The following is a 12742-nucleotide window of genomic DNA, read 5'->3' as shown; positions in this document are numbered from 1 at the left end:
GCTTACTGTATGACCACTAATCATTTGGTACCACACAGTGAAGAAACCAATTCATTTTAAATTTCCACTGAAACTGTAGCTGCAAACCGCCACAAAGATATGCAAGGAAGAGGGTAAGGTAAGGCTTTATCATGAGCACAGGGGCGTAGCAAGGTGGGGCAAAGGGGGCGGGTCACCCCAGGTTCCACACTGGAGGGGGTGACATTCTGCACCCCAGACTCCCAAGCCAAGCACCGCGGTGGCCGCTGGTAAAAAGCCTCGCTCGGCGCGGCAGCAGCTAAAAGCCACCCGCCACGGCACCAAGGGAAACATTTTACCGGGCGGCGCCGCAGCGCTCAGCTTGGGAGTCGCGGGGGGGCCACCCCACGACTCAGCATCGCACGACATCTGCGCATGCGACGCACATTGCAGCGCCCCGCCCCCAGGTTTGCCGCCCCAGGTGCCGCTCTGGCTTCCTCCGCCAGTGCATGAGCACTTTGAAATAGCAACATGGTGGACTCCCACATAAACTCCATGTTTATCTTCAGAAGCCCTCCCCAGCCATCTAAAATGAGTCCCTCCCCTAAAATGGTGACTGGGGAGAAGGCCTTCTTGATAGTGGCACCTTGCTTAAATAATTCACTTCCCAAAGCGCTATAGGTAATGTATCATTCACATCAGTCAAATACCCTTTTTATTTTCTCAAGAATTTTAACTTAATGGTATATTTTATGTTGCTGTTTTTATTCAGTTTTACTTTACTATTTTATTAATGTCATTGATGCTGTATTGTATTTGTTATATCATTTATGTGAACCACCTTGGAAATATTGAAGGAAGGTGCACACATTCCTTAAATAAAGTAATTTGCACTCCAATTTTGCTAAATTAATTACCATAATATTCTAGCTATTATAAATACATAGCACCAGCTCCTCTCTATGTTCTCAGTGTTGCTAATAAACATTGAAAACATGTTAATATTGGTAGTTAATATTTGGGTTTTTAAAAATTGGATCCATGATGCCTTGTCTTTTTAGTGAAAAGCAGGGTTTCGTACTTTATTATAGAGATGAAACATGCATATTTCAAACAGCAAATGGTTATTTACTTTCTTAGTTTAGCTACTATCATTTGATACGCTTTTATTTTTCCTGTTTTGATGTAAGTGTCTAAGAACTTAGAGCTTCTGCATTTTCACATACAGTACCTAGCTTAATTAATAATGGACAGCTCAATAATTCCCATAAGCCTGTAATAATGTAGCAGTGGGAGACCATGGAGTCCTTTATCATTCAAATGCTTAGCCGTTTCTCAAATAAAGTAGATGAATAAGTATTGCTTATAGAAGTAAGGGAGATTATTAGTAGTGGAAGACACATTTGAACTTGCTGAAAGGATTGCTTTTGTCTCTAGAAAGTCTTATTCTCGGAAATAATTACACTGAGTCTTTGCTTCATCCTTGCAATCTCCCTTTATTCACGCTTCTAAATTTCTGAATAGTGTGTTCTTGCTTGTTAATCCCTACAGGAATGTGGCTTTGGATATGGGGAGGATGCCCAGTGCATGACATGCAGACCAAACAGATTCAAGGAGGACAGGGGCTTTCAGAAGTGCAAACCATGTTTGGACTGCGCTCTAATAAATCGATTTCAGAAAGCCAATTGTTCTGCTACCAGCAATGCTGTTTGTGGAGACTGCTTACCAGGGTGAGTTAAGGAATCACAAGGAAACTAGAAATAACTTGTCTGCAGGGTTAGTACAACACAGTTCAGATTTAGAAAACCCTACAGTCTGAGACTTGGCTGGCTTTCCCATCATAGACTGATGACTCTACCTTTTTGTTTTGCTGATTATATCTTCAGGACTGATTTCATGTCCTTGATGAATACTTCAGTGCTTCAATGAGAAACATTACGTTATTTCAGCACTATGAAATCCATTAACCACATGTACAGTAAACCCTCAATTTATGCATATTTAGCTTGTGCACATTCAGCTTTACACACTTGGCAAATAAATAAATAGGGGGTGGGCATCCAGGAAAAAAAGACTTTGGCAATCCCACCTGCCATTGAACCCAGTGTGTTTTGACTAGACACAATTTTGGCTTTAGGCACGATCCCCAGAACATAACCCAATGTAAATTTCAGTCTTACTGTATTCCACATGCTTTTATGGTCATTTTAAAAAGTTGTAAACATAATATCACTCGGACATGAAAAATTCTAATTTTCATGCTACCATGCTTAGCTAGTGCTGAACCAGTTGGTTTATTTCACAGCACAACACGTAGAATTTTATCAGAAAGATGGCACTACTTTTAAAAAGGTAGATATCTGTGTTATCTGAGTGACCACAGCTGCAGAACAAGAGCTTAAAATATTCTCATATATGGTTAAATGTAAGACTTGGTCTTATGTTTGCATATACACAAAACCATGGTTTAAAAATATGTGGATGAGCCTCCATGAGCCCCTAAACAAAGTTTCAAACTCTATTATTTATTCCTTTCCACTCCTGTTCTATGGCTGGAAGAAGGATTTCTGCCAGGTTTGGTTTCAAAGAATCTCAGTTTACCATTACTTTAAAAACATTAAATCATATACAGTGGTACCTTGTTTTGCATATGTCTTGGTTTGCATACATTTTGGATTACAAATACGTCAAACCCGGAAGTGTGTGTCCCAGTTTGCAACCTTTTTTTGGATTACAACCCATTATTTTTAGATTACGGGGGGGGGGGGAATTGGGAGGCCCCATTGGCGAAAGCGCACCTTGGTTACAATCTGTTTTGGTTTACAAACAGACCTCCGGAACGGATTATGGTTGTAAACCAAGGTATCACTGTAATGGTTAGTTGCTAAACAAGCAAACTTCAAACCATGAATTTATTAAGATGGTTGTTTAACAATCCATTTTCCATGAATCACAGTTCCCAGCTTGTACATAACAGTTAACCCAAGATTATTTGAATTGAAACTTGGTAGAAGTGCTCCTCCCAGCTGCATGGGAAGACAGATGGTAGAGTATGCTAGCCTAGTGCTTCACATGGTGTTTATAGAGGCTCACCCACATAACACAGCAAACCATTGTTTATCATTATGTACAGACTGTTGTCGGGGGGGGGGGATGGGCAGAAATTCCATACATAAACTGTTTGGAATGTTGTATAGGTCCCCACACTCATCAGAACCTTTCTCAGAATGCTGTTCTTTAGTGATGCAGTGTTGGAAATTGACTATTAGTACTGTGAAACAAATGGTGGTGGGGAAATAGCTAAAAGGAAAGCTGGTTTCATTGCTCCCTTCTTCCCCCTCCCATTGAGAACTTTAATATCTGTCCTCGGTATTAATAGACATTGGATTTTATCCTCTTAACTTAGTCACTGATTTACTGCATGATGTCACTTTTTTCAGAGCTGTTCTCTAGGTACAGTACACTCTTCCCATATCTATGAAATATATCCGTTTGTCCTGCTATTAAAATTATGTAGACATCATGTGGAATGTGTGATCTGTTCCTCTGTCTTTCAGATTCTATAGAAAAACCAAGCTTGGGGGCTTTCAGGATATGGAATGTGTTCCTTGTGGTGACCCTCCACCTCCTTATGAACCTCACTGTAAGTGCTCCTGACAGTAAAATAGTATGATATTGAATTCAGGTTTGTTTGGGGTTTTTTGAACATGTACAGCTGAATTGAATTTGATAATTGAAATTGATATGTTGCCACAAATACCTCGCCTGGAAAAGCAAATGGAATATCACTAAAATAAAACTGCTTGATAATCCTAGCCTTTTAAAAGAGGCTGTCCAGCCTAGGCCCTGCTGATTTCCCAGTGCACTGTCCCAAGTCTTAACATGGGACAAACACTAGGCAGCCCTTCCCCAGGCAGAACTGCTGGTACTTGAGAGCCTTGTCCCTTGCAGAATGGGGTGCAAGCTTCAGCCACAAATGGATGAATAGTGTTCAAGCATGTTAACCAGTAATTGTTTCTCTCAGAGTGGTTTCCCAGCCCTTGTTCTTGTTGACTTTGGCTCTTCTTCACTTCTGAGCAGAACGATCCCAGATTTGAAGCTGAACCTGGCGGTTGGGATAATCCTGGAGTTGTTTGTATGCCCTTGCTTCCTTGTGGTTTTAATGGATGCCTTCTTTTTATGGCAAGAGGAAGAATGAAATGGAGTAGTGTGCAGAAGGGCATGGCTAACCAACTGGAACTGTGAATGGCTGTGTCCCACACTGCTAACATTTTGCTATGGGTCACATGTGTTATGTTTTAATATTGACATGAACCAACAGTGCCTGTCGTTCTGTTTAATACATCTGTAGTTCTGTTTAATAATGAGTTCTGGTATCAAACTATCTTTCTAGTATTTTGATGCCTTTCATGGTGCAGTTTTCTAATTTGTTTTTATTTGTGTGAAGAACAGTATACATACGTGCAATAAAAATAATAAATAAAATAGTAATATGTGAATAAAATAATGCATTTTTAGTAAGAACATATGTTTTGCATAATAGTTCAAATTCATTCAAGTATTAAGCATACATTTGTACACTGCTAATTCTTTATCTCAAATAGATAAAAGTTGCAAATATTAAGGTTATGTGGCTATATAAATTAATCACAATGTGTATGCTTTGGCAAATTTTTGTTTGCTCTTGAATACAAGTTGAGGCTACACTTCCAGAGTTAAAATCCCATAATATGGTGGGGCATTAATGAGGACTACAGAATGCTGGAAGCAGTTGATTATTACCCAGCTGGCTATAAATTTCAGGGCTAGCTTTCATCTTCACTCTCTCTGTAGACCTCTTTAAAACATGGTTTAAATATTTACTCATGGAAAACCTGCTTGTGAGCTGTTAAAATACCATCAGAAAGTTGAAAGGATTTTGTAATGATCAAGTAAGGGGTGTAAAAGGCCAAGAGAATTGTTATCATTCTTAGGTAAACTTTATAGGGTAAACAAAAAATTCTGTGTCATATGATAATAGCAACTGAAGCCTATTCATTCAAATTCATTCAAAATAGCAAGTCCAAATATTTGCATTTACTTACAGAGAAATTTGATTGTACAATGGCAGTGCAAGTTTTTAAGCAGAAATTAAAACAACACTAAATTAATGTACAATATATTCAATTATTTCTTTCTTGAGGAGAGGGAATAAGGAATAACTATTAATAAAGGTAGGAAAGTGTACAGAAAACCTTGCATTTAATTTTACTCCGTTATCTTCTGGTGGATTTTATTATTTATTTAAAACTTTTGAAAATCAGATGGAATTAATTACAAAAAATAATAATCAAGCCCTTGATAAGTCTTGGCTCTCCAAGACTGGTTGCAGAATGGTTAAAAAATAGCAAATAGCAAAAATAGCTCATTGAGAATGAGAGCTGAACGATTTCACTGGCAGTGCCTATTTTGCATAGCTTCTTTTAGTCAAGATGTGGGCTAATCTTATTTTCACCCCCAATTGTGCAAAGCTGTATAAAACATTTGCTCTTCCACAGTTTTTGATTGCTTCATATTTCAGTGTCTGGAATAAAAAACCATTGATTTTCTGCAAGATTTTCTAACTGAACTATAGCAGTGTTTTGAACTTTAGGCCAGAAGATGTTTTCCTAACACATGGCTCTTGCCAAAAACAGCAGCTGCATGTCTAGTTTCCTGACTCCCTGTAACTTCTAGTACAGTTTCCCTGTTTTCACGACATCAAGACATTGTGTGTTTCTCTATTCCATCACTTTTGACTGCTGGTGATAAAGTCTTTTATCTTCACATAATGTGTTTGCAAGACATACAGTTCCATAATACTATTTTTATATGAAGCAGTGATGTTTATTTTTCCCAGCATTTTGAATTCTGAGGTTGATATGTATCATCTTGTAAACAAATGTTTTGCCACATATCAAGTATATATAGCGGTTTTAGTGAAGGTAAGCTTGGCATGCAAGAGAGGTTTTAGAAAGCTGAAATAACAATATTAAGCAGTTTATTACTTATCTTTTGCTTATTAAATAAGAATGTTAAACAAGTGAAATCAGTTTGATAAATACAATCAGTTGCAACTAAATTGAATTTTAAAAGCATGCCTTGTCATCACTAATGGTTTAATTATACATTATTAGTGTTTAGTTACGAGAGGAATAAATGTCACCTCAGATATTGTAATCATATTTGCCCTTTGTGTGATGTAGTAGCTAGGGTTGCCACATTTCAAAAAGTGAAAATCTGGAAACAAAAGTTGTTGAGCTTTGAGCTTTTTTTGTGGCAAAGTTGAGCTTTTTTTGTGGCAAAGTTGACAACATATCTGTTGCCATTCACCCAGATTTTCTGATTTTTGCCTGGACACTGCTTCCGACTGCAGTCCTAGAGTTCTAGGACTAGGGCCTGGGAGATCAAGTTTCTAATTCCCATTTCACCATATTTCAGTCTAACCTACCTCACAGAAATGTTGTGAGGATAAAATGGGGAGAGGGAAAACCTCTACAGCACCTTGAAGGAAAGGTGGAAAATAATTATTGCTTTATATCAGTCTGATTAGAAGAGAGTCTTCGCAGCATTTTATGTTGGTTACTCTGCTGTTCTATCACATTCAGGTAGGATTGTGAAATATACTTGGAGTCCTTTAGTGACTTCATGCTCTTTATTGCAGCTTGTAAAACAGCAGGGCCAGCTCTAGGTAGATCCCCCGGTGGCGCAGGGCACCGGGCCAATAGGCTGGGCGGCGCAACCATGCTGCGCCCTGCGACGCCGGGGGCGCCGGAGCGATCTCCGCCCCTCAGCGCCAGGGCGCACAACCTGCTCGAGACTGCCCTGTAAAACAGTGAATGGGATGCCCCCCAAACCTCATGCTTTTATATAGAGTGGTAAAGGTAAAGGGACCCCTGACCATTAGGTCCAGTCATGACCAACTCTGGGGTTGCGGTGCTCATCTCGCATTATTGGCCGAGGGACAGCTTCCAGGTCATATGGCCAGCATGACAAAGCCACTTCTGGCGAACCAGAGCAGCACATGGAAACGCCGTTTACCTTCCCACTGTAGCGGTACCTATTTATCTACTTGCACTTTGATGTGCTTTCGAACTGCTAGGTTGGCAGGAGCTGGGACTGAGCAACGAGATATACAGTGGTACCTCGGGTTAAGTACTTAATTGGTTCCGGGGTGGCATTCGCTCCCCGAAAAGTACTTCATCCAGGCGGTAACAGCATGCGTGTGCAAAGCGCCAATAGAGCGCTTCTGCGCATGCGCAAACCACACAAATCACTGCTGTGCATGCATGCGTGGCGGAACTCGGAAGTAAACACTTCCGGGTCCACAGAGTACTTAAACTGAAAGTACTCAAACTGAAGCATACTTGAACCGAGGTATGACTGTACATTATTTACACAACAAGTGCCGTCTGGTTGGCTGATTCTGCTTCCCTCCTGGAGCCTGATTGGTCTTCTCCTGCAAGCAAATCAGTTGTTGCATTCTAGGATCCTACTTGCCTATTGTTCTAGGATCCAAACTTAGTATATAACAGATTACATAGGTCTGTATTTAGTGAGCTGCCTGGAATGGAGTAGCAGTAGTCTTATATTTGGGCTGCACTGAATTTTTGGAAGAGTCATATAAAGTGCCATAGACCTTTTTTAAAAAATCCCAACTTATAAAATCAATCAATATGGCTCTTATAATGGCAAAACTAGAACTGAATTCTGTAGCCCCAGTTCAGAGGCCCTCTGCTTCACCAGCAACACTGAAATACATGGTGGTGGTTGTTTAGTCGTTTAGTCGTGTCCGACTCTTCGTGACCCCATGGACCATAGCACGCCAGGCACTCCTGTCTTCCACTGCCTCCCGCAGTTTGGTGAAACTCATGTTCGTAGCTTCGAGAACACTGTCCAACCATCTCGTCCTCTGTCGTCCCCTTCTCCTAGTGCCCTCAATCTTTCCCAACATCAGGGTCTTTTCCAGGGAGTCTTCTCATGAGGTGGCCAAAGTATTGGAGCCTCATCTTCAGGATCTGTCCTTCCAGTGAGCACTCAGGGCTGATTTCCTTCAGAATGGATAGGTTTGATCTTCTTGCAGTTCATGGGACTCTCAAGAGTCTCCTCCAGCACCATAATTCAAAAGCATCAGTTCTTCGGCGATCAGCCTTCTTTATGGTCCAGCTCTCACTTTCATACATCGCTACTGGGAAAACCATAGCTTTAACTATATGGACCTTGGTGCTGTACATGGTACAGTTTCACTATTCATTGCAGTGTTGCCAAAATTTCTATACGCTCATTTCCTAAGGCCTATCCTATGCTAGCCAAAAGCACAGTGTGCACCTAGCTGACTTCAACTAGTTTTTCCACAACATTGCCATTTACCTTGGGTGGGGGAGAGAGAGAGAGAGAGAGAGAGAGAGAGAGAGAGAGAGAGAGGACAAACCTTCCAAGGCTCCCCTTGGTTTGGCTCAAGTTTCCCAAAATAAAATTTGATTGCCTTGGGGAAGGTTTGCTTACCTCCATCGGCCCCTGCCTGAGCCATGTGCCTCAAACATTCCCCTTCCATCTCTTTACCTGGTGAATTGGCTGGGTGCAGGAGCAGCAAAGGAGAAAAAGGTGGCATCCCTCTCTCTTCTCATTTCCCTCAGTCACTTGTCATCTAAGTGACAAAATGCAGTGCACTTGAGGATCATGCTCCATCGTGGCTTCCTCATGCTGTTAGCTAGATTGCAAGGTGATAGTGGGATGGTGTGTGGTGCAAAGTGAAAAGTGTATTTCTTTCAAGGGCTCTTAAAAGCCAGTTGAATGGGCTTTTAAATGTTTATTTTAGAGGGTTTCTTAAAATGTGAAACTGAATAAATAAATTGAACTAGTAATGCTGTGAATTGCACCATGGGTCCTTCTGCTTCCATAGCATGTCCTTTGTCACAGAGCTGTAGACTTTCCATGTTGGCTGTTCATGGATGATGCTCATTTATGTTGCATTTTTTTCTCCAGCTTCCTTTTGGATCCATCTGGTTGTACTATGGGGGTTAGGAAGCAGGTTTGTATTTTATTAGAATTCATTTTACTAATTGCAGGTAGTAGAGATATTATCTTTTAGGTGACATTAGTATTCCCTTTTACTTTCCCCCTGTGACCTGCCAGTCACTGGTGGCTTTATATTTTTCTCAAGGAAATAAGGCACAATGAATGGCTAGTTTGTTCACTGTACAAACCTCCCTTCCTGCTAGTGTTTTCCTCAAAAGGTCTACAAAAGTCAAAGAAAATAAAAAAATTCCTTCAGTAGCACCTTAAAGACCAACTAAGTTTTTATTTTGGTATGAGCTTTCGTGTGCATGCACACTTCTTCAGATACAGTGAAATGGAAGTTTCCAGGCACTTATGTAGAGAAGGGGTGGGGAGGGGTGGGGATGGGGAGGGGGGATCACTCAGAAGGGTGGTGGAAATGGGTGATTGACTGACTGATAGCTGTTGATGACCGCAAACGACTGCAAATGGTTTTGCATGAAAAAGCAAGGGTTGAGATGGCTGAAGATCGCTTATCATGTATAATGAGATAAGAACCCGATATCTCTGTTCAAACCAGGTCCCTCCATGGTTTTGAGCTTGGTGATAAGTTGCAATTCACCAAGCTCAAAACCATGGAGGGACCTGGTTTGAACAGAGATATCGGGTTCTTATCTCATTATACATGATAAGCGATCTTCAGCCATCTCAACCCTTGCTTTTTCATGCAAAACCATTTGCAGTCGTTTGCGGTCATCAACAGCTATCAGTCAGTCAATCACCCATTTCCACCACCCTTCTGAGTGATCCCCCCTCCCCATCCCCACCCCTCCCCACCCCTTCTCTACATAAGTGCCTGGAAACTTCCATTTCACTGTATCTGAAGAAGTGTGCATGCACACGAAAGCTCATACCAAAATAAAAACTTAGTTGGTCTTTAAGGTGCTACTGAAGGAATTTTTTTATTTTACTTCGATCCAGACCAACACGGCTACCTACCTGTAACCAAAAGTCAAAGACACAGCCTATTGCCTCAGGGCGTAAATAGGTAAAAGGTATTCTTAGAGACTTCTGCATTAGCATTAATCCTTTTGTATCAAGACTCAAGAGTCAAGAAAGAAAAAAAAGGAAAAATAATACGGTATTATCAGTAAAGGAAGGGAGGAAAATGAGTAGCTCAATGCATTAAAGAAATAGAGAAATAAGTAGTCAGATGGGTAGGGTACAAATAATAAATTGTTGTTGTTGTACTTAATTGTGCACAATTAATAACAACAGGAAGAGAATTTTCCCTATTTTTTTCTTCCCTGTGTTTGTAGCTAGTTGCTTTCTCCATATCAATCAGTACACACTTCAGAACCTTGTAATGCCTAGATTATAGCTAGTTCATCTGCCTGGCCTCTCAGAGCTATCAGGCAGAAAGAGGTGTGAGAGAGCATTAGGCAGAAATGAAATGTTTGTGTCTGTATAACAGAAACATGTTCAGAACATTGGATGATGTTTTACTCACAGAACCATTGAAATTAATGAGCATGCCTAAATTAGGTTCATTAATTTCACTGGGCCTGCTCTTGTTGTAAGCCAAAAATGGCTCATCTTCTGAGTTACGCCAATAAAACTCAGAGACAAGGAGTTTAGGAGTCCATTGTTGTTTACTGCAAAGCAATAGGTTACAGTCGAATCTTTTTCGCAAAACTGCAACCCTGCCCAAAGGTCCGGGCAGGGGTATTTATAACATTTCAAACAAAGAATTTAAATTTTAACCAATCATGTACATCATTATCTCATTTCATGTTTAATACGCATGCGCAATAAGCATTGCTAACCAAACTTTGATTCTCACCATGATCTATTACATTGTGTTAGTGTGCATATTGGGAACCTGTGTTACGTGTACCATGTATCAACTTAAGTTCTAGCTTATGAGCTGTATGTTTGTGATTGACATATTAGCTGTCCTTCTGTCCCAGTGGGGGACGAAATCATCAGTTTCATAAAACAACAGGTTACCATAACTTCTCTATTAGAAGCATATTCTAGGATTTATAGGGGTTCACATTATTACATTCATTATAGCCCTTAGGGCAACTACCACACTCTGAGTCAATCTAAGTTGAATACTACCCATTCCTACTGGTTTCTTATTTCTATTTTCTTTTAAAAAATACATCCACGTTGATTTCAGCTGGACACACTTTGAAATAAATGTTCTGCCCAAGTCTTTTTGTCCCCATTATTTTCACCAAACTCCCTTGTTAATAAGTAGCCCTGTTTGGAGGCTAAAAAACACAAGTCAGTGCTTTTCTTTTGACAACCGAGGTGCTTTATTTATCATGCATCATACTGAGTTCCCTCCCCCCCCCCAAAAAAAATTGTGTCTAGACTGCTCCTTCCCTGGAGCTCAGAAGTCCTCTGAAGCACCTCTGAGACAATCAGCTAACATATTTTTGCTACTCATGCTTTTGGCTTACTGGCTTGACTTCTTTCCCTCCAGCTTCTCTTAAAATTACCTTTAAAAGTGCTGCCTCAGTATTTTATTCTCTGACTAGGCCTCACCCTCCTGAGGAGACTCCAGATGACTGAAAACAGTGCACCCCAGGGTTGCCCCATTACGTTTATCAAGCAGGCTGCATACTCAGTGTTTTGCAAGTCAGCTTTGTACATGTTTATTCACACTACTTGTTTAATTTTACCTTGATGGAGAAAAAAGAAAGGTCATTCGTACATCAAAGCTTTGAAGATAGAATATATTCTTCCTGATCAATCTGTAAAAAATGTGCCTTTTTCTGACTGGGATATTTTGTGTGGTATTCAAATATTGTACAACGTACATGAAGCTGGCTAATTTCCAATTTCTTTAGGAATGTTTAAACTGAAAACTGAACTCCTCTTGTGTTTGAATCTCTTTCCATTGGCATATAAATACAGTTATGTTTATTATGTATAATTGTGGATTATTAATATGAATAAACAGTCAGTTCCTGTTTATCCATATTAATTGTTTGTTTAGTCGTTTAGTCGTGTCCGACTCTTCGTGACCCCATGGACCATAGCACACCAGGCACTCCTGTCTTGCACTGCCTCCCGCAGTTTGGTCAAACTCATGTTCGTAGCTTCGAGAACACTGTCCAACCATCTTGTCCTCTGTCGTCCCCTTCTCCTAGTGCCCTCAATCTTTCCCAACATCAGGGTCTTTTCCAAGGATTCTTCTCTTCTCATGAGGTGGCCAAAGTATTGGAGCCTCAGCTTCACGATCTGTCCTTCCAGGGTGCACTCAGGGCTGATTTCCTTAAGAATTGATAGGTTTGATCTTCTTGCAGTCCATGGGACTCTCAAGAGTCTCCTCCAGCACCATAATTCAAAAGCATCAATTCTTCAGCGATCAGCCTTCTTTATGGTCCAGCTCTCACTTCCATACATCACTACTGGGAAAACCATAGCTTTAACTATACGGACCTTTGTCGGCAAGGTGATGTCTCTGCTTTTTAAGATGCTGTCTAGGTTTGTCATTGCTTTTCTCCCAAGAAGCAGGGGTCTCTTAATTTCGTGACTGCTGTCACCATCTGCAGTGATCAAGGAGCCCAAGAAAGTAAAATCTCTCACTGCCTCCATTTCTTCCCCTTCTATTTGCCAGGAGGTGATGGGACCAGTGGCCATGATCTTGGTTTTTTTGATGTTGAGCTTCAGACCATATTTTGCGCTCTCCTGATTCCATATTAATTACTCAGATACATATATTGAGCCCAGAAGATACATATAGGCCACAACA

The 12742-nt window shown here is 40.6% G+C and overlaps 1 protein-coding gene across 4 annotated transcripts in view; it reads left to right on the top strand.

Annotated features, from left to right (window-relative positions):
* The window catches only part of TNFRSF19 (TNF receptor superfamily member 19), a 52871-nt gene that overhangs the window by 25598 nt on the left and 14531 nt on the right, over nt 1-12742 (top strand). For all 4 annotated transcript variants that reach the window (XM_035115252.2, XM_035115255.2, XM_035115253.2 and 1 more), the window contains 2 exons: nt 1510-1688; nt 3516-3601. In XM_035115252.2, the coding sequence (XP_034971143.1) occupies nt 1510-1688; nt 3516-3601 (265 nt within the window). The remainder of the gene's footprint in view (nt 1-1509; nt 1689-3515; nt 3602-12742) is intronic.

The sequence above is a fragment of the Zootoca vivipara genome, chromosome 4, assembly GCF_963506605.1.
Source record: "Zootoca vivipara chromosome 4, rZooViv1.1, whole genome shotgun sequence".
Classification (NCBI taxonomy): Eukaryota; Metazoa; Chordata; class Lepidosauria; order Squamata; family Lacertidae; genus Zootoca; species Zootoca vivipara.
The sequence above is the reverse complement of the archived record's forward strand: the minus strand, read 5'-3'. Positions and strand labels throughout refer to the sequence as shown.